The following is a 20,657-nucleotide window of genomic DNA, read 5'->3' as shown; positions in this document are numbered from 1 at the left end:
TTTTAAGCTATAATCGTGCGTGTACCTTTTAGCTATTTTTTGTGTACTATCAGAGTTTCACACCCGGCTTAACGTTTTTGTGATCGAACACCTGGATCGCATTATTCTGGACCTAAACAATCCTCCGCCTGGAGCTGCATCATTGACTCAGCCCAGCTAGCTTCGGAAGCTAAGCTAACCCGTAGTTGGATCAGAGAGCTCAGCCCTTCACGGGCATATTCACATTAGTTGGAACTTGTTTTTGTTTGCCGTGTGTGGGGAACTCTCTGTTACAGAGCCCCAACCGGCCGGACTTTTCTAATCATCAAACAACAACTTGAGCTAAAGCTAGACTAAGCTAAGCTAGGCGAGCAGCCTAGAGGGCTAGCAGCACCTGGATACTCCCACTGGCCTGGTGGTTTGCCTGTAACCTAGATAGGCTAGTGGTGAGATTTATTCTATCTCTCTGTGTACAATCATGCCATACGATCCATCATCATGTATTAACTGTAGTCTTACCGTGATTGAACTGGTCAAAGATGTCTCCCGGTTGCAAGTTGAAATCACAGTGAAGAATCGGTCCATCAGGAAACTCACATCCACACTGCAGTCATTTAATTTAATCTCAACAAATGATGTTGACAGTTTGGGCATCGGAGATGACACCACTGTTCCGTGGCTTAGAGAATCCCTCCACACCAGCAATGTTTCTCATGGGGAGGATCTGTGGCGTAGGATTGGTACCAAACCCAAGCAGCCAGTCTGCTCGACCCCCTCCACTGCAGCTGCTGCCGCTACCTGGGTCCCAGCTAGCCGTTGCCGTGATCGACCCCGAGGATTTCCTAGCCTCCAGCCCCCCTCATGGTCTCTTGAGCTTGATAATAGATTCAAACTCCTGGAGGATGAGATCGAAAACCCGCCTGATCCCCTGTACTCCTCAGTACTTCCTCCGCTGAACGTGCCTCCCAGCCCGGGGGCGCCATTCAACATACGGAGCAGCGCCCAGTTTCCACCGCTGTCCGGGCTTTCGTCTCCGTCGTCTCCTCCGATGTCGTCTGCAGTGCCTGCTCGCCCTGCTTGGTCCCTATCCGGCAGCGCCCAGCTTCCACCGCTGTCCGGGTCTTCGCCTCCCTCGTCTCCTCCGATGTACGCCGACTCGCCTGCAGTACCTGCCCGTCCTGCTTGGTCCCTGTCCGGCAGCGCCCAGCTTCCACCGCTGTCCGGGTCTTCGCCTCCTTCGTCTCCTCCGACGTACGCTGGTTCGTCTGCAGTACCTGCTCGTCCTGCTCGGTCCCGATGCGGCACCCGACTCCGGCTGCTGAAGGAGGCCGCCTCCAATCGCCCTGAGCAGACCAACAGGAGTATCCCAGCTCGCCCCCTCTCTTCTCCCGCTGTGGGTTCTGGTGCTGGTCCTCTCCCTCCGCCCGGCCCTGGTCCCCCTGGTCTTACGGGGATGTCACCGAACCCGCCTTGCTCGAGTGAAGTGGCCGCTATCGTTGGTTTGATCACTAATGTCGTGCATTTTACACCGGCCCTGGGGGGAGCTCGTGTCCCCCCCCTCTCACAGCCACTTCCTCCGCTATTACAAGTAATATCTCCTTCAATGTCCGCACCCCCTCCATCCACTCTTATTATTGGCGATTCAATTGTAAGGGGTTTTAAAAAGAAGTCTGTGGCCACGTTCTGTTTTCCAGGGGCCAAGGTAACAGATATCACGTCAGAAATCCCCAGCATCCTGGCTGACCACGCACTAGTCCAAGACGTTGTCATTCATGTTGGCTGCAACGACATCCCAAAAAGGGCATCCGAAAAGCTTAGAAGGGATTACACAGCTCTCCTGGACTTTCTCTCGGTCCACAACAAACGTGTGTTTGTTTCTGGCCCGCTCCCCCCTCGTAATCGCGGGGTGGAACGATTTAGCCGCACATTGGGTTTTCACACCTGGCTCGAATCAACTTGTGCAACTCGCAACATAGTTTTTATCGATAATTTTAACCTTTTTTGGAATCGCCCTGCTTTCTTCCGGCCTGATGGCATTCACCCCAATGCCTTGGGCTCACGCATTTTAACTGATAATTTGTTTTATAAGATCCACACCAGCCGAACATGACTAGCCACCTCCATGCGTCCACTTCCGGTCACTCCTGTCCCACACCTTAGAAACTCCCTCTCCACCAAGGATCACGTTAGTTCCCCCCCCCCGCTATCGTCAACTCCAGTCGCCTCCCCCACTGCATTGCAGACAACAACTTTGTCAGTCAGTCAGACACCCGATCATCGAACAGTAAGAAACATTCCCCTCATTCACATCTCCCGGGTGCGCCTCCGACGCCGCACTTCACACTCTGGCATTAACCACAACAACTTAATAACGGTTCCTACCAGAAATCCCCCTATTTTCCCCAGCAGCACACGGACAAAACTGGACGATCTGGCATCTACACAAGAGTTTCAAGTCGCTAATGGCCTGAAATTCATGCACCTAAATGTTAGGAGTTTACTCCCCAAACTGGACTTGGTAAATATTTTAATCAATGATGCCTCTCCTGACGTTTTAGTGATTTCAGAGTCATGGCTGTCCCGCAGAACTGAGGATTCTGATGTTGCTATTATTAATTTTAATTTGTTTCGTGTGGATAGGAGAGCCAAGGGAGGAGGAGTTATAGTCTATGTCAGAGAGCATTTAGTGACACATGTGTTGGCATCCTCCTCCATTCCCAAGTATTATGAGTGCATTGTTTTGGATGTTTGCACGGGAGGCGATTCACACATAACGGTCGCAGGTGTGTACCGCCCCCCCTCCGCCCCGAGCACGGCCATTGATGACCTTGGAAGGGTCTTCTCACAACATATTAACTCTGAATTCATTCTCCTTGGCGACTTGAACCAGGACTGGCTGGCTGAGTCCTCCTTCAGTCTAAAACAGCTCTGTATTCAGTTAGATTTAACACAGCTCATTCAACACACAACAAGGCCGAATACAAAACACCCCTCCAGATCCACTTTGATAGACATAATTTTGACCAACAGACCACTCAAATATCCCCAAAGTGGGGTATTCGCTCAAGGCATCAGTGATCACTGCCCTATAGGATGTATCAGACAAATAAAAATTAGTAAATCTAAAAGTAACTATATAAGAAAACGTTACTTTAAGCACTTTGTAGAGCAGGGCTTTTTGCATGATCTTTATTACGCGGATCTAGAGAGGCTGTGTCTAATTCCTGATGCTGAATTAGCCTCAGCTCATTTTTCTTTTGTTTTCAACTTAGTAGCTGATAGGCACGCGCCGTATAAAAATCTAAGAGTGAAAAATCGCTCCAGTCCCTGGTTCACACAGTCTGTGAAATCTGCCCTACGTCTCAGGGACTCAGCCTGGTCCAATGCCAGATCTTCTGGTAATTCAGCAGACTGGTGCCACTTCAGGATGAGAAGAAATAAATGCACTGCCGTAATCAGAAAGGCCAAATCTGATTATTACTTAGCCTCACTCAATGATTCCCAGCAAAATTCAGCAAAATTTTGGAAAATAGTGAAATCTTTAAAACATGCACCTAGTTCCGCCCTTCCCCCTCAGATCACCGGCGAGCACGGTTCTATCACCGATAAACAGCAAATGTGTGACGCCTTCAATCGTCATTTCAGCTCTGCCGGGTTTGCATTTGAAAGGTCATTGGCCAATTCGACTTCCGCAACAACATTACCCCCTGTTCCACCCTCCTTGGATCCTTTGATTCCCCCTCTCTTCCACGACCGATTCTCTCTCAGCCCGATTAGCATTAGTGAAGTTCAAAAGGCATTGTCTAAATTAAACGTTAAGAAATCAAAAGGAGAGGATGATATTGCCCCCTTCTTTCTTCGCCTTAGCGCACAACTGATCGCCTCCCCGATTGCGCATTTATTTAATTTAACATTTACTTCGGGCGAAATTCCTTCCATTTGGAAATTCGCTCAAATCATACCTTTATTTAAAGGTGGCGACCCGAGTATTCTTGACAATTACCGTCCAATCTCCAAATTATGTTGTCTTGCTAAAGTCCTGGAAGCTCTAGTAAACGAGCAGCTTCGAATATTCATGGACTCTTACAGTGTTCTTCAAACGCAGCAATCAGGTTTTAGACCAAAATATAGCACAATAACGGCTTCCTCTCTTGTAATAAATGACATACAAAACTGTCTTGATGCCCGCCAGCACTGCGCGGCTATCTTTATTGATCTGTCAAAGGCGTTTGACACGGTAGACCACAATATACTTCTGAGTAAACTGTCCTCCATTGGCTTAGACAGACAATCAGTCACATGGTTCTCCAATTACCTCACGGGGAGAAAACAGTCCATAGTTACAGACAGTACGCGGTCTAACACTCTTCCTATTAATAAAGGGGTCCCTCAAGGTTCTATCTCAGGCCCAACCCTGTTCACGCTCTATATAAATAACATTCTCTTTCCTAGTGAGCTCTGTAATGTCCATTACTATGCAGACGATACGATCTTATATTGTGTCGGGGATACCCCCGCCCAGGCCGTCGCAAGCTTACAATCTGCCTTCAATGCTTTTCAAAATTCCCTGTTTAACCTCAAATTGGTTCTAAATTCCAAAAAGACAAAATGGATGCTTTTTTCCAGGTCCCCTTCCATCATGGACAGCCTTAGCATAGTAACCCTACAAGGCGAAGCTATTGAAATTGTTGAATCCTATAAATACCTTGGTATCTGGGTGGATAGCAAACTATCCTTCAATGAGCATATTGAGCACCTTGTAAAAAAACTTAGGAGGAAAGTTGGATTCTTGTACAGAAATAAGTCATGTTTCTCTGCATCCTCTAGAAAACAATTGGTTCAATCTTTAATACTGTCTGTTTTCGACTATGGTGATATTGTGTATATGCATGCCTCATCTTCTGCCTTGAAGTCACTTGACGCCGTGTATCACAGCGCGCTGCGCTTCATAACTGGAGATAAATTTCTTACTCACCACTGTGTTCTGTACGAAAAGGTGTGTTGGCCCTCTCTTTCAGTCAGAAGAGAACAGCACTGTCTTTTGTTTATTTATAAAGCCCTAATCGGTCAGCTTCCTCCATATCTGTGTTTACTTCTCACTCATGCAAGCAATCGCAACGGCACACGCTCACAGTCTTACATCAGGCTGCGTGTCCCGCGTGTGAGGACCGAGCAAGGAAAGACTGCTTTCTCGTACTATGCACCGGTCAAATGGAATTCACTGCAGGACATTATAAAATTGGATCAATTACTTCCTCTGGTCTCGTTCAAGGCACTCCTTCGCGACACCTTATGTGAGAGATGCACATGTTTTTAGCTAATTGTTCTATTGTCGACGGACTCTAGTTGCAATTTGCTCTGTTTTGATTTCTACTTGCTTTAAATTGACCTTGTTGTTTTGATTGTTCTTATCACTTGTCCTGTTTGTCTGAAACTTTTTGTATATGTACTTTTGTAGCAGGGCACTCTTGAAAATGAGGGCTTGCTCTCAAGAGGCTTCCCTGGGTAAATAAAGGAAATCAAATCAAATCAAAATTACATTTCAAATGTACGTATGTTTAAGCCTTTACCACACAGGTGGTTTTATTTAATGCCAGGCTTGGAAATATAACTTTTAGGATTATACACAATAAATGCTGTGTAGCATGCTGCTACATTGATGTTGAGCCCAGATAGCATCTCAGACAAATCATGCTCATGTTTCCTATGCAGAATCCTGAATACCGAGGTTTTCCATTGCATTTTTCCTAGTAGGAAGTCGGAATTTTCAACATCCCTGTTGGACTTAGTACACACAATGACCAATTAACCACAAGACTGTTATAATAATATTGAAGCGAATGTTATCTGTAACAGATTTTTAAGTGTGACAGTTGAAGTAGGCTATATTTACTGTGAACTGTAATTGCTTTCTGAGATTTATTTTCTCTATAAACTGCAAGGTATTTAATGCTTGAACGGTCATATGATTACGTTTAGATTGGCGGATCTTATTGTGCAGGGTATCTTTTTGCTTTCGGCCAAGCTCAGGAGAATGGCAGAGAGAAACGAGTCAATGTACAGGCACGTTGTTTAAATTGAATCTGACTCTCCTTTTCCATGACTTTTAATGTAAAAAATGCTAATTGTTCATGAATGTCACAAAATATGTCACAAGCCTTTTATAAGTGCTGTCTATGTAAATCCACCTACAAAGAAAGGGTTGCCATCGGAGGGTTACTATGTACTACTAAGTACTATGGGTACTGGATATATGTTTATATGTACCACTACCCACCTCTTGGTAAAGTACCTAATAGTAGGCCTACCCTATAGATGCAATTTGTCTTCACACTACATATTTAGATGTGTTTTTGTCTTATTTTTGGAAGTATTGTACTTGTGTGTGATATAGAAGGCATCAAGTGTGCGTGCTCTGATTACTTTCAAGAGTAACAAACAAGACGGTAGCCTTGGCATGATTCGTGTAGAAAATCCCTCTGAAGAGAGCACACTCAAGGTCTTAAGAGTTGAAACCTGAAGCAACGTAATAAAAACTTGACGGCATTCCACACTGTCTCACTCCCCTCTTTCTTTCTACCTTTACTTATTCTTTCTTTCTTTCAATCTCCATCTTTCTCCCCTCTCACTCCTCTATGTTGAGCCCTCCTCTCTCCTATGTCCTCCCCTTATCCCCTCTCCTATGTCCTCCCCTTATCCTCTCTCCTATGTCCTCTCCTTATCCCCTCTCTTCTGCCTTGCTTCCTGTTGCGTCTCCTCCTCTCTGTCCTTGCCGTTCAGATGCAATGGGTGGCGGCTCGGGCCTGGGGACCGGTGCCATTGTGGGGATACTGATCGTGGTGTTCTTCCTGCTGCTGCTGGGCGTGGACGTCACCTGCTACTTCCTCAACAAGTGCGGCCTCCTCATGTGCATCGCCGTCAACTTCTGCGGAAAGGCCGGCCCGGGTGCCAAGAACAAGGACATCGAGGAGGGCAAGGCAGCATTCACGTAAGTTAGCATATGGCCTTTTGACCTGTGACAGCTTATAATTATTAGTGATGTAATGTTAACTACAAAGGAGGGGAAACCTTCTGTCCATGAGCATCATCAAGGAAACAACCACTGATATGAACAAAAATTAAGCAGGAACAGTAACTGAGTGCTGTGGGATGGGAACTATGTTCCCTCAGCCCTACATGTATGTTCCATCAGTCCTATGTTCCCTCAACCCTATGTTCCCTCAACCCTATGTTCCCTCAGTCCTATGTTCCCTCACTCAGCCCTATGTTCCCTCAACCCTATGTTCCCTCAACCCTATGTTCCCTCAACCCTATGTTCCCTCAACCCTATGTTCCCTCAGCCCTATGTTCCCTCAACCCTATGTTCCCTCAACCCTATGTTCCCTCAGCCCTATGTTCCCTCAACCCTATGTTCCCTCAGCCCTATGTTCCCTCAACCCTATGTTCCCTCAGTCCTATGTTCCCTCAACCCTATGTTCCCTCAACCCTATGTTCCCTCAGTCCTATGTTCCCTCATCCCTATGTTCCCTCAGTCCTATGTTCCCTCAGTCCTATGTTTCCTCAGTCCTATGTTCCCTCAGTCCTATGTTCCCTCAACCCTATGTTCCCTCAACCCTATGTTCCCTCAGTCCTATGTTCCCTCAGTCCTATGTTCCCTCAGTCCTATGTTCCCTCAGTCCTATGTTTCCTCAGTCCTATGTTCCCTCAGTCCTATGTTCCCTCATCCCTATGTTCCCTCAGTCCTATGTTCCCTCAACCCTATGTTCCCTCACTCAGCCCTATGTTCCCTCAACCCTATGTTCCCTCACTCAGCCCTATGTTCCCTCAACCCTATGTTCCCTCACTCAGCCCTATGTTCCCTCAACCCTATGTTCCCTCACTCAGCCCTATGTTCCCTCACTCAGCCCTATGTTCCCTCACTCAGCCCTATGTTCCCTCACTCAGCCCTATGTTCCCTCACTCAGCCCTATGTTCCCTCAACCCTATGTTCCCTCACTCAGCCCTATGTTCCCTCACTCAGCCCTATGTTCCCTCACTCAGCCCTATGTTCCCTCAACCCTATGTTCCCTCACTCAGCCCTATGTTCCCTCACTCAGCCCTATGTTCCCTCAACCCTATGTTCCCTCACTCAGCCCTATGTTCCCTCAACCCTATGTTCCCTCACTCAGCCCTATGTTCCCTCACTCAGCCCTATGTTCCCTCACTCAGCCCTATGTTCCCTCAACCCTATGTTCCGTCACTCAGCCCTATGTTCCCTCACTCAGCCCTATGTTCCCTCACTCAGCCCAATGTTCCCTCAACCCTATGTTCCCTCACTCAGCCCTATGTTCCCTCAACCCTATGTTCCCTCACTCAACCCTATGTTCCCTCACTCAACCCTATGTTCCCTCACTTAGCCCTATGTTCCATCAGTCCTATGTTTCCTCAGCCTTATGTTCCCTCAACCCTATGTTCCCTTTGATCAGTACCTAACATAATATTTATTTTCCCAGGATGCCAAATGCATGACCCGCCCTACTCTGCCTCTGATTGGGTTACCCTGATATTCGACCCTAACCTTAACCAATAATCACTCCTCATGCCTAGCCAATCATGACTCGCCATGCTTAAATGTAACCCAATCAGAGGCAGAGTAGGGCGCATCATGCCCTCGCCGTCCTAGGAAAATAAATTCTGCATACCTAACCTACCTTTAACTATTTATCCAAGCAGTTAATTTTATGTTAGTGTGAGCCGAATTAAAACGGTTTTCATTCTGTCATACATTAACCCATTTCTCATTGCATAGGCTCTGACATTCATAACACAACATCAGAAAGGAATATTTTATTTACGTTAATCAGCCTGTTTTGATTGGTGGCTGATTGATTGGTGTGTGTGTGTGTGTGTGTGTGTGTGTGTGTGTGTGTGTGTGTGTGTGGGTGTGTGTGTGAGAGAGAGAGAGAGAGAGAGAGAGCTGTATCAATAATTGAATGCTAGTGGTGACTCTGTTGCCTTCTGACAACAGGAAAGATGAATCTAAGGAGCCCATTGTGGAGGTGAGGGCGGAGAAGGAACACAGCCCCAACCAAGAAGGAGGGGGTCCCACTGAGCCCAATGAGACCACCCCTTTGACAGAACCTGAGTGAGTACCCCACCATCACAGGAACACACCACTTGCCCAACCTGGGGTTTGTCCTGGGCTTGGGCCTTCCTGCAGCATGAATACATGTATGTAAATGAAAGTACAGAGTGACAATGTGTTATTACCAGTATTAGTGAAAAATATCCTCACTATAACTTTGGACAGACCCTAACTGTTATTACTCTCTCGTGGGAGTTATGGGATAATACTGGTACAGAGTTGGCAGTTAATTTAAATCACTACAGTAAAATAACTTGTATGCCAGGTTCAAACTCTTATATCGTTATCGTTTGCGCTGCCATTTGCGCGCCTCTTATTGCTATCTTCCCTGCGTCTTAAGCTATCGTCTGCCTCCACCGTCCAGTTTTGCGCTGGGGTCTAAGCGCAGACACAGAAGTACGCGTTCCCAGGCGTGTCCGTGGGCCTCTAGCCTATCATCTGTCTCGCGCAAGTGTCATTTAGCGCTGTGGGGAAGATACCATCGGTATGTTCCGAGCGCAAAGAGAGGTTTGGGCGTTGCCCGTTCCAAAAAAGGCGTTCCAGCGCAATGTGTTAGAAAAAGGGGCCTTGGGTGCTCTCAATTTTAATGCCAGCAAATAGCTGGTCTTAGCGCAAACAACCCCACTACGCCAGGTGTACGCCTGAGTGCACACAGTATTCTCCGTGCAGTGCAGGAAATCCTTGCTTGGATACATTACGCACGGCATGGATGTCTCTCTCTCTCTCCAACACTTCGCGCACGCAGACACTCTTCCCTCCTCAGAATGCCACATTGATTTTCAACTATAGCCTACATTGCAGAAAAAACACATCTTGATTTAAAAATGAGAATTCGTCTGGTTTTATTAGGCTACATAATTCCCGACCATACAGGTCTGTGGTGTAACTTTAGATTAGTTTAGGTAGGAGAGGGTAGGAGAAAATAAAAAGCAAATGTTGATCTTTTCCAACCATTATACGTTTAATAGCACCGCAATAGCCCTCTCCACTTCCCTCGTCGGGGGGAGAGAGAGAGAGACACGGGGCATACTGTCAGCCTATAATGTTACTACCCAGCTCAACTTAACTGCCTCACCTCGTAATAGCCAGTAACCTATAGGCCTAGCTACTGCAAAAGTTAACTGTTGAAAATTCGATGTCTGGTTTTGTCACGAGTAGCCTACAGCTGAAGTCCCTCTCGCCATCAAGCAGACAGTGACGGAAGCATGTGTCTTTATGTGCGCCAACGGGAGAATGACGGACTAAATTGGTGGGATTCGATGTATATATATTAATAGAAACTAATAGAAAATAGCTGATTAATAAAATGTGTGCTGGTTGAACGAAATTCAACTTCAAATAGAGCAGCATCACTCATCGCGGCTCTCAGTACGCTGCATAATTACGCATGCAGTATAGCCCTGCAGCGGAGATGCAGGAGAAGAGAGCCCGAAAAGGGATAAGCATACGTCCATACAGACGTTTGGGCAGCAGCCCTTTTTCAGCGTGTGAAATGGCAATAATACACAGGTGATTCACAGGTGGGCATGAGCATGTTATTTGATTTCTATGCATGACAGCCTCACATCTCTCTCTCTCTCTCTCCCCATCTAGGCTATCTTTTCTCTATCTCCCTCTTTCTCTCTCTCACTCTAGTCCCTCGCAGTGAGGAGGAATCTGGCCATGACCTCACCTCCACAATGCTTTTGGGCATAAACACGCCTATACGGAGATGTGCGCCGAGATGACGTGAAGCGCAGCGGGCCGACACGCCCACAATTAGGGCTTTGCGCGGCGCTATTCCAGCGCAAAACGGGCGCTAACGCAAAATTACCGCCGTTGGGAAGATAGGGCCCTTAGTCATCTTAATCCTACAGGGTTCCCATGGGTCCTTGAAAACCTTGAAAGTTTGTGAATTTGAGATTTAACAAAAAAGTAAAATATGAATGTTCACACATTCAAGCCTCTCTCTCGCTCTCTCTCTCTCTCTCTCTCTCTCTCTCTCTCTCTCTCGTCTCTCTCTAATTGTTGTATGTGAGCTTCTGCAAAGCATATACAAATTCTCAGTGTTGTAACAGTAATTAACCTTGATCTGTGTCTCAAACTATGCCATATTGAGTCATTGAAATTGAGGAAATTTGGCCTTTAAAGTCGAGCTGAACCCAAAAATGTTTTATTTAATAATCTTTTATTTTAGTTCAAATACCTGGGTATTCAGTGCAAAAATCTAATTTCTTTAGTTTTTCACACTTTTCACATCAAAAGTTAATTTTTCAAGATTTCATTCAAAACAGTAATCTACAGTTTGCTGACGTCACCTAGTACTATCACATTTCTACACCATTTCAACCAATCAGATCACGACATGGCAGCTGTCAATCAAATCTTCATTTCAGGATAATGTTCTCTTCCAAATGAAGGGGGAAATGGCGCCTAGTACCTGTCATCTGGCAGAATTTCTAGCCCGTAAACTAACTACCGTAAATTCCGGACTATAAGCCGCGGCTTTTTTCCCGTTTTTTGGCCCCTGCGGCTTATATAACGGTGCGTCTTATCTATGGATTTTTTCAGAAAAAAAAAAAAAAAAAAAAAAATCTCTCTTTTTTAGCACTCTTTCTAACTATAAATCCACTTCTGTTTTAATTTCCTCTCTTGCCCTCTTTTCACCACACCGCGGACACTGTGTGCACTGTAAAAATAAACAACGGTGGTGTTGTGTTATGTTGTTTTGTTGAAATGTTACGGTAATACGGTAAATGGGAGCTTCCTCAAACAGCCATCTCTTTCCCGACAATCCCCTCTGTGCCAATCCCCTCTGTGCGTGACCACTTACATATGGTAATTACGGTAAGCAAACGGCCACAAGCCCATCAACTCCCTCCCCCGACTACCAGGAGAAAATCACAAACTTCGGCGAATTCACACAAAGGAAGATCAAGGAATATTCCATCGAACCGGAGCAGATCATAAATATGGATGAAGTGCCTTTGACGTTCGACCTGCCACTCACTCGGACTGTTAACAAGAAGCGCCCTGGAGGATTCTTTCACCAAAAAAAAGCTTTGCTCGTTCTCGACAGCATGAGAACGAGCAGTAGATGATCATGAGGTGGTTTTTCAGACGTGTCGATATAGCAGTTTATCGCAAAAGTGTAATGGAAACACATTTTTCGCATTTGCACGTCATGTGACCCATATTATCCCTTGGAAAAGGAGCGGAAAATAAGTTTGGTAAGTAAGGTTCGATAGCCGTGTCAAAACCTCCGCAGCAAGTGGAAAACTTTGAAGCAACGCTACCTAGCAGAAAGACGAGTGTTGTGCAAAAGCGTAGCCGGGCAAATTAGATAATGTTTAATGGCAGAAATCGGTCCATGGTGACAGCAGGCTGCCTGTGTGCGCGCATTTGGCACAGCGGCGAGATGAGAGGATGAAAAGCACACACTGGTGCGGTGGTGCTGTCTGAAGTGAATACAGTGACTGTGAGTAGGCTAATACATTGCACACGTTTCAGGTGCAATTATAGAACCAAATCAGCCTTTTCCCCCCTCCATCTCTAAATCGGACCAGTTGTAGGCTATTAGGCTACCTTTTTTCCTCTGCCTGTCGCGCTGACTGCATTCACGCAGCCAGCAACATTTTGCGACTCATTTTCTTTTGAATTGATAATCAGGCTCGTTTATATGCATTGTAACTTCATGTTGGGATTTCCATTGACCATTGGTTGGATTTGAGCATGCAGGGGACGGGATATGGGGCAGATCCCCGTGCGTAATCACTGTGGCAGCTGCTGCAACGGGGAATCACTCAAACGCAACTTCAATGGAAACGCCTACAAGTCGCAATTGTACATTGTCGAAGTTGTAGAAATATCGCAATTCTTTTGCGAAAAACTGTAATGGAAACACAGCTATAGATGAAGAGGAGTTCGTTGGTTTTGAGTGACAATGAAGGAGAGAGGAGAGTGGTTGACGAAGCCACCCTGAACCTGTTCGTTTCCGACACTGAAGATGAGGACTTTGGTGGTTTCAGTACGCAGGAAGAAGAGGAAGACGAGCATTAGTGACTTGACTTCTCTGGTTACAGGTTTGCTGCACATATAGCCTATTGTTGTGTGATTTTGTCTGGGGATTAGTGACCTGACTTTTGTTTTGTTTTGTTGAAATGTTAATAAATGGGAGCTTCCCCAAACAGCCATCGCTTTCCCGACATTCCTCTCTGTGCACGAACCCTTTCATATGGTAATTAAACATCAAAACACCCGCGGCTTATAGACCGGTGCGGCTTATAGAAGAAAAAAATAGTCAATTTTGGTCCCGCGGCTTATACACCGGTGCGTCTTATAGTCCGGAATTTACGGTACTAACTTGACCAATTATGCAAACTAAATCAAACGGTAATGTCTAAGAATGCAAAGAAATGTAACTGGCTCGTTAAAACTCACATTCCAGGAATATTATTTACCGCAATAGCGACAATGGCGCGCGCCTCAGAGAGCCTGGTTGTCCAACCCGTTCTCACTCTGAGCGCGTCGCATATTGACGCTTTGTCCTGTCCCTTGTGCGTCGCTTGTTACTAACATGGTACCCTTGAGCGACACATGAAACGACTTGGGCTTTCCGACTAAACTCAATGCAAACCCATGGAAGTCATCTTTGACGCTTATGGCAACTGCTCCCCTATTAGCCTAACTGCTCCACCATTAGTCAACTGCTCGCCCATTAGGGTCTGGAGGAGCTAACCTCTCCCAGACCCTAACCCTAAACCTAACCTCTCCCACCCCATGCCTAAACCTAACCTCTCCCAGACCCTAACCCTAACCCTAACCTCTCCCACCCCATGCCTAAACCTAACCTCCCCCAGACCCTAAACCTAACCTCTCCCACCTCCCACGCCTAAACCTAACCTCCCCCCAGACGCTAATGGTGAGCAGTTGACTAATGGGCGAGCAGTTAGGCTGATGGGGGAGCAGTTGCCATAAGCGTCAAAGTTGACTTCTATGGGTTTGCATTGAGTTTAGTCGGAAAGCCCAAGTCGTTTCATGGGTCGCTCAAGGGTACCATGTTAGTAACAAGTGGCGCATAAGGGACGGGACAAAGCGTCAATATGCTACGTGGTCGGAGTGAGAACGTGTTGGGTTGTCAGGGGGTTGCACCTCGGAGATTCCAGGCCGACGTGCTGCACTCACCGCTCGGCAACACGAAGGCAGCTGGCTGCCTGCGGCTCGCTGAGCTCCACTCAACCACTAACCTCGCGTCACCAGGCTCTTCCCGAGGAGCCACAACACGCTGAATCCCACTCGATTTGGAGGCGGAACACGCCAGGATTGGCCAAAGCCCAATCCAGTCCGCAGAATTGTCAAATAAAATAATCGACATGCTACTATGACCCGCCTCTCAACCTGTCATCTCAGACAAGTTATGATTTCAGTCTGAAACGGCCTCCGATGCACGCGACGAACGGGTTCAGTTCGACTTTAAAGTCCTTGAAAAGTCCTCGAATTTGATGTTTAAGAAGGTGCGGGAGCCCTGATCCTAAAACTCTGATCTCCTGTCGTTTTTTAGTTTGCCATATTATTTGTGATAGTTTTTTGTGTGCACCCCTCACTCCACAAAGATGTTGTGTAGAGTTTCCTTTGACACTGCACATAGAACTCACTGTGTTTCTGCCTTGACCCTTGACCTTCACACCCCCTCTACCCCTTTATCTCTCCTGTTGCCCTTTTCTTTCTTTCCTCACTTTCCCGGTGGCTCTGTGTCCGCTCCCCGCCTCCCCGCCTCCCCTCTCCTCTCCTCTCCTGCTTCTCCTCCTCCTCCTCCTCCTCACCAAACAGGCCTGCCACTGCAGACACCGCCTCCACAGTGGTGAGCTTGCTCCCCTCCACTGCCACTAACTCAGTTGCTGAGAGCTTTAGCACGGCGCAGAGCAGCCCTGCTAGCGAGAGCACCGCCCTGACCGCCAGCGCCTCCAGCCCGACCAAAGCCGCCCCTACCAAGTCCTCGCACCAAAACAGCCCCGGCACTGCCCAGTCCAGTCTGCTTAATGCGAACGTCCTTTCCCCTACCCCCGCTGCCCAACCCGACGTGGGGCCTCTGGTTGACCTGAGTGACACCCCTAAAAATACCCCCTTGTTGTCCAACCCGACACCCCCTGCCTCAGAGCCGACCAGCCCGCCCTCGGCTAAGGCCGATGGGCCACAGAGCCAGCGTGACCCAGTCAAAGCCCCTGACAGCGCCCAGAATAAGGACTTACAAATAGACGGCCTGACCAAGGATGTGCCCAATGCGCTCGCTACAGACTCCACACCAGGCCAAGACGAGTATGAACACCTCCATTCCCCCACTCCTCAAACTGTTTGTTCTGCCCTGTTACCATTCCAATAGTCCACTAGCATACCATGTATAAAGGAAAAATCCACCCTACAATGCTTTAAAAAAAGAAGCTATTAGCTAATGTACGTTGCATTTCCAGACCAATTTTTTGTGTTTGGTGATATATTTGTCTTATTCCCATGGATACCTGGCCAAACATAGATGATGTGACTATTTCCAGCACAGCTCTAATGGAGTTTTATAACAGAAAAAGTTTCAACTATAAAACATCAACTCCACCAGTCCCTCAGAATAAAAGAGCAGGGCCAAGTTAGGTTAAGATTTCCTTTAGAGTCAGAGTTAAGGTGTCCATAAAATAGAATCGGCCGCAAAAAAACACCCTTAAATCTTCTCTATTAGGTTAAACATTTTAAGGAAAACATAAGCACAAGATTTAAGGGTGTTTACTGTTTTGTGCAGCAGATTCTATTTTATGGACACCTTAACTCTCTGACTCTAAGGGAAATCTTAACCTACGGTGCTTTGTGCAACAGGGCCTAGGGCTTTTGCAGAGAGATCCATTGTAGAAGAGGCAGTTTTGTGAGTAAGGGATACAGCTACCATCACAGGCACTCCCAAATATTCACAAAAAGGTTCGAGTCCGATCTGGGAAACATTAGGTAGTCACTCACTCAAGTAGAAGTAGACAAGGCAGGTTCAGGGAAAGTGGCTCCTCCAACACAGAACATCAACAACACATGATCACAAAATGCAAAACTCATGGAATGCATTGAACATTCAAATATCTAACCGTAGTTGGCGTTAGAGTAGCCTATCCCCCACGGGCGGAATGTTCCTTTGAGGATGCGTTGTATTGGGCGTGCTAAATGGTATGTTAGTATGAACATTGGGATGTAACCAGTGCCTGTCTTCATTCAACCACCACCTCCTCCACCCTCCACTCGTTTGTCTATTCACATGGGCTCAGTTCTCTTTTGACTCTCTACCACCTCCTTCTGTCTCACTAATGTCACTGCTTTGATGAGTTGGATTATTACGGGTGACACATTTTGAATGGCACAAATCTTGTCACTCAAGTTATGTTTTCCCTCAACAACCTCTACACCACCAAACACAGCATCACCCCCCCCCCATCCCTGTCATTTTGCTCCAGAATTATGCCAATTTCAAATAAGCGGTCAAAAGAACCCGCTTGTCCCTTTGGACCGTTACTTATACTATGTGAATATCACATATTTAATCAATGTTTTGACAAGAAATAAGTGAATTGCCATGTCAGTATTCCTGCAGACATTCTCCAAGGCTGTAGCTTTGTCCCAGATGTTCATAGCCTACTGATAGGAAGGAAGGTCGTGTTCAGTGGTGGTATGACGGGTTACTGTTTTGAGTTTTGCTGTCAGTTGTTCTCTTCCAGATGTCTGACACCCCTATGAGCAAGCTATCTGGCCAAAGATATATTATAGAAGCTTACTGACAATCACTCCATCTCATACTTGACTTTTCACTCCGAGGAGCAGAAGATGAAGACGTCAGTGATGATGAATTATGGGTAGTTGAGGCCATGTTGGGAGTGGGGCTCTTGTTCAGTAGCACCTTGATGAAACCAGACTTGTCATTTGTGAGATTTGTCATCATAACTGTGACGGGATTGAAGCGCAGCTCTCCTGCTGATCTATGCCGTGATTTTTCTTCAGCACCCTGTACAGAAATCTCTTGTCAAGTTGTCAGGCAACTTGTGGTTTTATTGGTTTTGTGAGCAGCGCTCTTCTCTAGGGATATGAGATATATCCCTGTAGTGTAAAAACCATTCCCACAAGGATAGATCCCTATTGGTGCAATGTTACATATCATTTGAGCTTAGCCATACAGTGTAAAAAAAAAAGGCATCCATGCATCCATACAGAACTATGAGGCCATTTACACATGGCGTTAACATGCGTTTTCTGTGATCAGATTGCAATCAGATTGTGTTTTATCACTTGAAAGTACAGGTGTAAACACCCCCAAAACGCATTGAAGAAGGATTGCAATCTGATCGGCCAAACCACCTCCGGAGGTGGTCAGGGATGCATTGTGTACACATTGAACACAAGTGTAAATGCAATGTGTCCTCTCAATCTGGATACACCAACTTTATGCGGATTGAGAGGACATCCATTTCTGCAATCTGATTGCAATCAGATTGCAGAAAATGCATGTTAACGCCAGGTGTAAATGGAATCAGGCTGAAGTGATACAATACAATCTGATTGCAATCTGATCACAGAAAACGCATGTTAGCGCCAGGTGTAAATGGCCTCTATGTGACCTTCAACAGCTGTTGAAAATACAAGAGCAGCTGATTTGGAGTGAGTGAAAAATCAAGGGCAAATACTGGGGTTAGTTATAGTGGATGAAGTTGAAGATGGAGTATGAGAATTGTCTCGTGGCTAGTCAACCAAACCAGTGCACCCAGTGGGGGACAGATGGAGACACGGAGGGACAGAGGAGGACACAGGGGGCAACACATGGGGACAGGGAACAGAGGAGGACACATTACATTACATTACATTACATTACGTCATTTGGCAGATGCTTTTATCCAAAGCGACTTACAGTAACACATTTTTGTCAACAATAGAGAAATCAACTATGCAACATAATCTATGACAGCTACAACTCTTGAAGGAATAGAGTGGTAAAGTTTTTTTTTTTGAGAGAGAGAAAGATGTTAGTTCAAGAAGGGGCCAGGTGGAGCCTGTAAAGGTGTGTTTTTAGTCTTTGCTGAAAGATTGGCAGTGAAGCGGCCGTCCTGACCGAAGGGGGGAGCTCATTCCACCATTGCGGTGCCAGGGACGAGAAGAGTCGCGATTGGGATGAGCGAATTTTGAGCCCCCGTAGTGGAGGAGGGGCGAGGTGTCCTGCGCTGGTGGAGGAGCAGAGGGAGGTGTGAGAGATTTGGAGCCTGACCATAGATTGTAGGTACAGAGGAGCTGTCTGGTGTACTGTCCTGTAGGCCAGTACCAGTGACTTGAATTTGATGCGTGTCGAGATGGGAAGCCAGTGAAGGTCCCGGAAGAGGGGAGTGACATGAGAGAATTTGGGTTGTATGAATACCAGACTGGGTGCAGTGTTCTGAATGAACTGAAGCGGTCAGATGTCAGAGGCAGGTAGGCCGGCCAGAAGCACGTTGCAGTAGTCCAGGCGGGAGATGATAAGTGACTAGACCAGGAGTTGCGTCGCTTCCCTTGTGAGAAAGGGATGGATTTTGCGGATGTTGTAGAGGGAGAACCTACAGGAGCGTGCTATCGCAGCAATGTAGGCCCAGCAAGACAGCTGGTTGTCAAGGATCACCCCAAGGTTCTTAGTGTTTGGGAGGGAAGCACAGTGGTAATTGTCAATGGAGATGGAGAGGTCTGTGAGAGGGCAGTCTTTCCCTGGGAGGAAGAGTAGCTCTGTCTTACCAAGATTGAGCTTGAGGTGGTGGGCAGACATCCACTTCACCGGGAGAGAGGGGAGAGAAGGAAGTAAACCCGGGCGGGGACAGGGGGCAAAGAAGCAGGATTGGAGTCGGGAATGGTTCAATACTGTGTAAACATGATTAATTAACAACTATATTAACTAAAGTGTAATGAACTATCAATTTACCATGCATTAATTATGGTTATTATTATAAAGTGTTACCATGAATTCCTACTGGGGGTACACATGCTAAAAATAGAAAATGTTCTACTACAACGAGATATGACTTTAACCCATTGATACCTGATGCAGTATTTGCGTGCATATCCCTCATTTGTGTGTGTATCCCTTTAAGACCGCGAACTGCGTTGATGCGGTTCGCGGTCTTAAAGGGTCTTAAAGGGATACACACACAAATGCTGCATCAGGTATCAATGGGTTAAAGTCTCTGCATTGTGTGCAGATGGCATGGTGTAATCCTCTGTGTGTGTTGTAGGTTCTCCCGAGTCTTTCATTCCTTCGTGTATTGTGCTCTACTGTACGGCCCTGTATCATTCCCCATCAGCATCCATTGTTCCCTGAAAGTAGCTGTGACATCCGTGTGCTCTTATGTGATGTCTGGCCAGGATAGCCAGCTTGATCCTGTTATGTGTGAAATGTATTCCATTCCAGGAGGAAAGACAACTTCCCTCACACAGCATCGTCCGTGTTTCCCCCCCCTTTCCTCCTTTCTCTGAAAGATTAGACAAAAGGAAGCTCAGAAAAGACAGCTTTGCTGTGAGAGCAAAACGAGTGATTTGCTGTTAACGGAATCTCCTGTTTCTCCTTGTTCTTCTCTCTCTCTCTCTCTCTCTCTCTCTCTCTCTCTCTCTCTCTCTCTCTCTATCTCTCTCTCTCTCTCTCTCTTGTCCCTCTAGTGGTAAGACTGTGAAGGATGATAAAAATGAGACAGAGGTGAAGAATGCCACCACCGAGGTGAAGACGGTTCCCAACGAAGCGCCCCAGACAAACGGCAATGAAAGTAAAGCGTAATCTCCTGGCCTACAACAACGGCGGGAGGAAGGGGCAGGGTGATCGGGGGGGGGGGGGGGGGGAGGGGGTGGGATGGGATGGGCTGGGCCGGGCGGATCGGGTCGGGTTCACAGTCACAGAAACCTCAAGGCAATGTCACATCCATCCGATGAGAAAAACAACAAAAAGCAATGGGATAGCTCGAGGAAGATGGGTCTCTTTCTTTAGTGTCTTCTTAACAAAAGCAGAGTGTTTTGAGACGCGAGAAAATGTGACGACGTCATGCACATGCCTTAGCTCCTTTTATGTTTATGGGCTTTAACATTCTCCACACAAAGAACACGTGCACAAATGTGAGCAAGCTGTCTGCTGACACAAACAAAAAATCCCAGTAGTCTTAAGGTCACCATTCGCCAATCCACAAGGTGCATTCCTGTCATGCGGTGGCGATGATGTGGTCTCATAAAGATGCCGGTAGCCACAGATCACTTCAGCCAGCTGTTCTTCAACACCTCGTCATTCGTTTACAGAAGAAATGACTTCTTCGTTGGTAGTTCCTCCTTTAGCAGATTTCCATTTAGTGTCCCTACCTGACACACGTGATATCGCAGCAGACGTTTGCGTCGCATTATGTATTTTTGCCCTGCACATTTTTGCTAAACAAGGACATGATGAGACACATCCCGTGCGTTGCTCTTTGCATTGTTGCATGTGTTCCTTGTGTGGAGTATGTTATCTCCTTTCTATGATTATGTTGTTCCTCCTTTGTCACTTATCTGTTTATTCACACTTCTC

General features: G+C 46.6%; 1 protein-coding gene across 1 annotated transcript in view; it reads left to right on the top strand.

Moving 5' to 3' along the window:
* The window catches only part of ncam1a (neural cell adhesion molecule 1a), a gene marked incomplete at both ends in the record, with an annotated part of 454,208 nt that extends 434,325 nt beyond the window's left edge, over nt 1–19,883 (top strand). The window contains 4 exons of the mRNA XM_083641582.1: nt 6,760–6,967; nt 8,987–9,103; nt 14,912–15,397; nt 19,769–19,883. Coding sequence (XP_083497708.1) covers nt 6,760–6,967; nt 8,987–9,103; nt 14,912–15,397; nt 19,769–19,883 — 926 coding nt within the window. The remainder of the gene's footprint in view (nt 1–6,759; nt 6,968–8,986; nt 9,104–14,911; nt 15,398–19,768) is intronic.
* Nucleotides 19,884–20,657: the final 774 nt, after the last annotated feature.

Source organism: Poromitra crassiceps, assembly GCF_964638095.1.
Source record: "Poromitra crassiceps genome assembly, chromosome: 1".
Lineage (NCBI taxonomy): Eukaryota > Metazoa > Chordata > Actinopteri > Beryciformes > Melamphaidae > Poromitra > Poromitra crassiceps.
The sequence above is the reverse complement of the archived record's forward strand: the minus strand, read 5'-3'. Positions and strand labels throughout refer to the sequence as shown.